This window comes from Octodon degus, unplaced genomic scaffold (assembly GCF_000260255.1).
Source record: "Octodon degus isolate 3935 unplaced genomic scaffold, OctDeg1.0 scaffold00022, whole genome shotgun sequence".
Taxonomy (NCBI): Eukaryota; Metazoa; Chordata; class Mammalia; order Rodentia; family Octodontidae; genus Octodon; species Octodon degus.
In genome coordinates, this window is record NW_004524598.1 from 4,350,969 (window position 1) to 4,359,341 (window position 8,373).

General features: G+C 38.0%; 1 protein-coding gene across 5 annotated transcripts in view; it reads left to right on the forward strand.

Annotated features, from left to right (window-relative positions):
• Positions 1–7,869: 7,869 nt before the first annotated feature.
• Epha7 (EPH receptor A7) overlaps positions 7,870–8,373 on the forward strand; it is a 171,843-nt gene continuing 171,339 nt past the window's right edge. For all 5 annotated transcript variants that reach the window (XM_004628194.2, XM_004628195.2, XM_004628196.2 and 2 more), the window contains exon 1: positions 7,870–8,235. In XM_004628194.2, coding sequence (XP_004628251.1) covers positions 8,139–8,235 — 97 coding nt within the window. In that variant the 5' untranslated portion in view covers positions 7,870–8,138. The remainder of the gene's footprint in view (positions 8,236–8,373) is intronic.

Genomic DNA, 8,373 nt, shown 5'->3' on the forward strand with positions numbered 1-8,373 from the left:
TGAATATTTCTACATCCATCTTTGTGATTCAAATCAGTTCTCTTTAAGTAAATAATTATGACATGTTAAGAACTTACTTTTAACTTTTAGGCATAATAGTGAATTCTGAAACCATTTACATTTTGAATTAGAAATATTACTAGAGAATATATTTCATGAAATCTATAGAATATAAAAAAGTAAAATCATGCAATTTTATCTCAGTATAAAATAAACACAAAAATATTCAAATTTTGACTACAAATTTAATCACCTTTATATAATATATGTTCAACAGCAAACCTTATATGAAATTTATATTTCATCTAATGTAAAAGTAAAATTTTACATCAAATAATTAAAAACTAAGATGGTTAAATGTAGAGCATTTTGAAACATTAATCACATTTTGAGATGTTTGAAGAGGCAAAACTCAAATACTCTAAGTATGTGTCTTTCCTTTTCATTAAAGTATCCTTCTCTACTCTTTCATAACCTTGAGGGAAAGTATAATTGAGTCACATTGCTTAGTTATGTAGATGGACAAGACTGACATTTATGTAAAAAAGTTGTGACCCATGAGGATTCCTAAAATGCTTTTGGAAACATGCACTTTATTACAGTACATCAATGCTCATACCTGGAAAATGCTGTTTCAAAAGCTTGCTTCAAAAGTGGGGCCGGGGAGACGGCTCAGTGGAATAAGCGCTTCCTTGGCAAGCTCAAGGGTCTGAGTTCAATCCCTGGTTCCCTGGTTCCCCACCCCCCCAAAAAAGCTTGCTTCAAAAGTTTATGCAAATATAGTATAGATTTTTTTTCTGTATTTTTAGAGAAGGGTCTACAGGGTGTTCACAGTCTCACTACTAGATCAGAGTCGTAGTGATTCTCCTGTTTACAGCCTCCCAAGAGCTGAGATTACAGGCATGCACCACCACGTCCTGTCTCAACTGCCCTCTCAGAGTGGCCTGGGGATGGGGCCTGAGGCAGGCCCAGGGATTGAAACCCCTGGCACTTTAATCCGCTGGGCTATTTGGCTGGCCCTTTAGTACAGATTGTTAAACACAGAAATGTGATGGCATAGAAAAATTAAATTCTTGTTGATATGAAAAAAAATTCTACAAGACATTGTCCTTTATTAGGATGTAAGATAATTTCTCCTTACACCATAATTTGGGAGGTCAGTAGTGTCCTTTACAGTTATCATCTATTCTTAAATGAGGAAGCCTTCTGCCAAGCTTGTCGTGGCTTTTCAGTTTTACTGACTTAACCTCCAAAGCCTGCCATTAAAAGACTTCTTCGAGTGATAAGGAGATATTAAAATACTTAATTAAACCAAGACAGACCTGAGTCATTTGTTCAATCCCAAATCAGTGAGAATATGTGCCAAGTTGGTTCTCTAGCCTTATCTATAACAAGACAGCTATGAAAACAAACAAAAAGAATAACTTCTTTGAAGTGGAGATAGTAAGAGTTCCAATGAAATTTTCTCTGTGATCTGAGGGCAGAGAGAGGAAAAGTTTTAGGCAAACCAGATGACAAAATCCTGATTGTGCATTAAATCAGTTATGGTTTATAGTCGGTAGTGTGATTGTGAAAGTATTATTTATCACTGTCAATATGGTTAAAAATCAACCAACACTGAGGAAGATTATTTGCTTCCTGCTAGTATATGATCCACTTCCTTTTACTAAAAGACAATGTGAATCACAAGAGCGTCTTGATGGGTGTTGGGTTTCTTTAAGTACTGGGTTTGTATCCTTCATCTACACTTGTCCTTGGTATCATTCATCATGCCTAATAAATACTTGAAGTCCTATTTGAAATTGAAGCTTTGTCAGTGTTCTCTTTTTTGGAATACTAAATTTTAGATTATGAGTTTGTAGTTAATTTGACTCATATAGAAAAAATTCAGTCACTCTTTTTTTTTCTTCAGTTTAGGAGAAATCATGCACCTCCCCTTTAAGATTTTTCTCTTCTCCTTAATTGTCTAAGAATGATTGAGAGCACAGTCAGTCCAAAAGAACAGATTATCACAGGGACTGTGGGTTAGATCCCCTGCCTGCCATGCTGGCCTCATCCCCAGAGCCCACTTAGCGAATGAGACTGGGAGAGTTGGTGCATGCCTGTAATCCCAGCGCTTGGGAGGCTGAAAAACAGGCAAGTTCACCACAAGTCCGATCTGTGTAGTCAGACACTGTAGACTCTGTACTAAATACATAAAAACCCCCAAAAGAATGAATTATATCTCAATCATTATAACGCTGTTTCTACTATTGGCTACATTCTCGTCATTGCCATACTGATAATTTTTGAAAATTATCTCCACATATATTATTATGGTGATATCTTGGTCTACAGATCCCTCCTGACTGTAGTGTTATTCCATATTTCAGCTTCAGTAGCCCAGCTCTCGTTCTTATTTACACAATTAGCATAAACACGATAGCTGGATTGTGAGGTTCCAAAGGGCTTTGAGTCTCGAGCGTATGTTTTCAGCCATCAAATTTTAAGTTCAGAATTTACTTTGCCTCACAGTCAGCCCTGTCTTCAGGTACTCAGAGCCATTTCCATCTCAGTCAGAGCCAGCCTCGTTTTGCAGAGAGCTTCTCACAGTGTGGCTACTCAAGTAGGGTCAGAGTGAAATCCTCTCCTCCCTTGTTTCTTCTGTGAATTTACCTACTTTCTCTACAGGGAGCAACAGCATGCCAAGCAAAGAGGATTATATAGCACCACTTTCTACAGTGTATAGAATTGCTCCAAACAGCATTATAATTTTACAACTAGGGGGCACCATTTATGTATTTCTTTCTCCATAACTTTCTAAGTTAGCAGGATATATAGAAATCACTATTGTTCAGACCTGTTCTTTGAACTCTTTGAGACAAGCTGGACAACTTGGACAGAATTCCAGTTGTAACAGTAACCATAGGAATTAAGGATATGTAGTGCTCTCCAAAATGCTTTTCAAACCAGAGAGTTGGAAATTTGGAAGATTCCTAAGAACTCTGGCACTTCTGCAGAACCCAGTCCAGTGCATACCCTATTTCAACCTGGCTCTCGGGCCAAGGTAAAAGACCTAAGGATAATTAGATAGAGAGTAAGAAAAAGATTTTGTGGTATCTATTTAGAGCCTCAGAATTCTGATGCTTACCTAACAACTGGGGAAAGTTTTTTTCTGAAATGTATTTGGCCAACACAGGGACCTTTGAGACTATTAGGTTAATTTGGCTTCCGTAGAATGAAGAAAGTAATGTTTTCTAAAGGTGTTAGTGAATAGGCATAGAGAGTGGCTAAGAAACAAAAACACTGCTTGGATACATGTCATATATGTGTAATATATATGATATATTACATATATGTAATATATATATATATATATATATATGCACAATTTGATAATGAGCTCATCCTTATTCAATGAGGACGTGATTGGCCAGAACACCCAGAGGTCCTGATGCCCCCTGGTGGTCACTGACTTATCACAGCTCTTGTTACCTAAAAATCCACTGGGTACAAAGCTGAAATGCTGTATGATGTGAAACTGGGAAAGCATGAAAAAGAGATTTACATAACGTGTGCCATATTTTCTCGTTAGTATTGATGGCTTATGGAAAAAATGAGGGTAAGGTTTGAAAAGAAAGTATCTCTTCAAGCAAAATCAAAATTTTAAAAAAGTTCTTAAAAATCATTCCAAATATCATATATCATATTTCCACATTACTTTCTTCATTCTACAGAAGCCAAATTAACCTAATAGTCTCAAAGGTCCCTGTGTTGGCCAAATACATTTCAGAAAAAACTTTCCCCAGTTGTTAGGTAAGCATCAGAATTCTGAGGTTCTAAATAGGGAAATATGATATATGATATTTGGAATGATTTTTAAGAACTTTTTAAGAACTCTAAATACATATAAAGTTATTTCAATACTGCTGTAATAAAGGTCATTTGATTTCACATTTTTCAATATTTTATGTGGTCAGAAAGTTTTAATGAAACAGTAATATTCAATCACACTCTTACAATTTAAATGTAAGTTACATTTTATTTGTTGCCTTACTAACTCAATAATTGTAGTAAATAGTTATTCATTTCTACTATTCTCAACTTTGCCCAAAATCAAGCCTTACAAACACCAGTGAAGTTGCAGAAAGGCACAAAAGGCAGTCATAGGTTTTGACTTGATTCCTGACCTCTCTTTTTCTGTACTGTCAAAAAAAAAGTCTGAAGCTGAGGAGAATAAATGAATTATTATATCTTTTGTGAGTTTTGTCTGTGTAAAATTTTACATTGGACTGAAAATAGATATTTTATATACAGTACATAAATCATGCTAATGTAAATATGTAAATGGCTTTCCCGCACAGTGGAAAGGCTGTTTACATTTTAACTGAAATCACAAGTAGAAAACCCAATTTTCTGTAATATCTATTAACTGAGACATAATGCTTCTTTTCTTTTTATAATCAGTTTCTTCTACACAGTACCTTTTCTAATTCAGTTTAAATTACCCCCTTTTCTGTGATGAACTTGCTTTTTTACATGGACCAGCTGTGAAGGCGTTGAAACAGTCAGTGCCAAAGTAGAAGGTACAGAATCAGCCCTTTGATTTTGTTATGGTTGCTGTTGTTTTCAATCGCTTAGTTTGACAGCCTTGGATTTGTAACATGCTGGATTTTCCAGTTGTTCCTTTACTTTCTTAAGGCTTGTAAAGTTCAACTCCTACACAAAGACACAAAGAAACACACACACACACACACACGTACATAAATGCACACAGACTTTTACTTGAAAATCCATAGCCTTGAATTTACTCCCTGAAGTTATTATAATGTATTCCAACATAGCTATTTCTCTTTTCAAATGAGAAGATATTACCCAGAAGTAAATCTTGGGATACGTTCATTTACGATGTGTCTTGAATTTGTGTGTTCATTTTTATATATGTGTAGTTGTGCGTGATTAGGGATACTTATATAAGAAAAGTAACAACAAATGCATAACAATTGAGCATGTCTTCCTTCCAAATAAAATCAAGCAGCCATCTTTATACTTCCACTACACATTTGTGACAATGTTTTAAAGGGGCTATAAGTCAAAAATATTAAAATTTTAATCCTTTTTTCATTTACTTAAACTTTTCTAACTGCAAGTCGAATACTTCATCAACTACATTATACAAGGAAAACGTAAAAACCAAAAAGAAAATAGTCTTCAAAATTTCTGCTTTGGTGCATAGGCATTGGTTTATACATCATTTTATATTACTCAGAAAATGAGTTCTTTTCTAATTCATTTTATGTATTTGTATTTTTTCAAGTTTTTCCCTAGAAGTAGTATGCATAAACGTAGATACCAAGATGAAATGAACTAGTTGAAAAATGATGTTAGGAAATTCATTATTATGTTATGTTAAAATGTGAAAGATTGGTGTTGCCTCTTTTCACTTCAGTGATTGTACAGACTTAGGTTTATATGCTTCACTGTTAGTTAAATGTACTCCAGTGTAAATTTACATATTAAAACGTGTTGTATGGTAGAATATAGAAGGAACAAATTCTTCATCCCTGTCATTTACTTTTTTATTTAAACTCTGTGACTTCTTCATAAATAAGTACAAGATGAAAAAAAGGTGGATAAGCCTAAAAGTGAATGTCAGTTGTGCAATTCTGCAGCAACAACTGTCAGCAGCCAGTACATGTACGGTTAACACGAAGCCTCTTGTCTCCAAGAATAAAAGTTTGTGTACACCCCAATGTCTGACAGAGATGGATGCAAAGAGAGACTCCACATACCACCTACAGGCATCGGAGGAGACAAGGATGTAGCATCTTTGGTTTCCTGATTTTAAGGAAAAAGTATTTGTAGTCACATCACTGGCCATTAGTCAGGCAACAGATGAAAGGAATATTTTAAACTTTAAAGGCAAAATTGGTGTCATTTTAGTAAGTGGAGATGAGACCCAAGGGAAAATGTTAAAATCCTGGAGAATTTATTTTGACGGCTAGAAGTCGTTTAATATTTGTGTTTGTGGTTTAGTGAGTTTTAAAGCCTGTATGTAGAGATTTATATTTTTAATTTTAATGATTTAGCTTATGTTTTCCCCTTACAGTTATTTAGGTAAACGATGCTTCATTTTCTCTGTAACAAGTGTGTTCTGCCCATATTGTTTTGTTTCCTTCCAAAATTAATTTATTAAGCAGTTTACATTTTCTATTCATCCTTTAAAGGGCAATTAGGATGTTGTTAGATGTAGTTTCTAAAATATTTAATAGGCATACTGACTCTACTGAATCACCGAGGTTAGAGGAGAAATTTCATTTCTCTCTTCTGTGTAATTGTGTTAAGCAAATAGGCTTTTACCATAAATTAAAATTAAAATGTCTGGGCGGTGTCATCTCTGAGAAGTCTTTATTATAAATACCAGAAAGAACTCAATTTACTTTATGTTTCCAGATAGGTCAGATGAGAACAGTCTGAAGTCTTAGACCAGACCAAACTTCCTGCCTACCAGAAATAAAGGCAAATTAAGAATGGCAGATTAAAAAAAAAAAAAATACCAAAAAACAGGAAGAGGCATAGAATAAAAAGAAAAAGATGTTCATCTTAAACACGTGATCAAGTTAGTCTGAGTGACCTTTGAAACTGATTATTTGGCAATTAAGGTTTTAAAATTCTTTCTCTTATTGTATTACCCACCTCTCTAATGCAGTGTCCAGAACTGCCTAATAAAAAAAACATATTTCGCTACGCAGTTATTCTTTCTGTTCAGGTTGGATGAATTCAATTGGAAATTTTAGTTCCATTTTTATTTTCAGTTTCTCTGGAAAAATAATCGCAGAATAATTATGGAATAATTACTGAAATTAAGATATTTGGGAAAAAAGGAAAGGTCTTGCTCTAAGACTTTATGCTTTGTGGCCTTCTTCAAAATTGAGTCGTTTATGGAGAGAAATGGGAAATGAGTGAAAGGGGCTTTCCATGAAAAAACTTAGAAAAAGCTAAATGCAGGAGAGAATCAGTACAGAATCTCAGGAAGAGGGTTCCCTCCCGAAGTGCCAGCTCTGTGAGCAAGCTATTCCGCCCGGAGACGTCTACGGGCACGGGAGCCTTAAACAAAAGACTTCCTTTCTGTCCCGCCTTTCTTTTTTCTGTTTCTTTTGCCAAAGATTGTTGCAAACTCTCGAGAACATTGTTTAAACATAGCACATTTGGTCACTCTTAACCTTCCCGAGTTTGTATGGAGTGATGTCTAAAGATCAGTTCTTTTAGAAAACACACGCACACACGCACATACGCACGAAAGGAAAAAAACAAAAAGAAAGTGGATTTTTTTTTTTTTTTTTTTAGGCCAAACGCAAGTCGAGCGACCCGCGGAGACCTTGGCAACAAAAAGTAGAACACTTGAAAGGCGTCGTAGCTCGCGCTTGCGTCCGGCTCGGCCTTTGGTAGCTGAGCCACGGCTCGCTCCGCGGCAGGTTTCTGATACCCGGCGAGAGCAAGCTACCCACCGGAGCGCGAGTCGCAACCCGTCCTCCGGCCTGACGCGGCCGCGCAAAGCTGCCGCCGCTGCCGCTAGGAGCGGAGCGCTCCCTCCGCACGCCCGGCGCTGGCGCCCGCGGCCTCCCGCTCCCAGCAGCGGCTCAGAACCTGGAGGGAATCCTGCACCCGCAACCTGACTCCGACCCGAGCTCATTGGCTGCGGCTCCAGGCCCCGCCCCCAAGCCGGAGGCGGCCGCTTGCCCTGGTCCCGCCCCTCGGCCCTGGGAATCGCCGTCTGACAGGCTAGCCGCGCCTGCCACTCAACCGAAGTGGCAGAGGGTCTGGATTCGGAGCCCCGCCCCGCCCCCTAATTGATATTATTGGAGTGTGGAGCAAGCGGCCGGTCTGCAGTCGGAGACTTGCAGGCAGCAAACACCGTGCGAACGAACAGGAGGGGGGAGAAACATAAAAAGCTAAACGTGGAGCAGCCGGGCTGGGACTGAAAAGGGAAATCGATTGCAAGGAGCGCAATAAGAATAACAGAAACCCACTTCGGAGCAAATAGCATTGAAAAAGCTGTGACTCAAGATAACTGAAACCTGAAAAAAGAAAAAAAAAAAGAAAAGAAAAGAAAAGAAAAAGAAAGAAAGAAAAAGAGAAAATAAACCCGCTCATGCACCATGGTTTTTCAAACTCGGTACCCTTCATGGATTATTTTGTGCTACATCTGGCTGCTCCGCTTTGCACACACAGGGGAGGCGCAGGCTGCAAAGGAAGGTAAGGCGATGAGAAGGCAAAGTTTGTTCTGACTTATTTATTTAGCTGTCTACCTGCAAGAGCCGGCTCGTCCGCGGCACTGCCGGCCGCGCCTCCGGCCTGGCGACCCTCCCCCGCCGGCTCCCCGCCCCCTCCCGC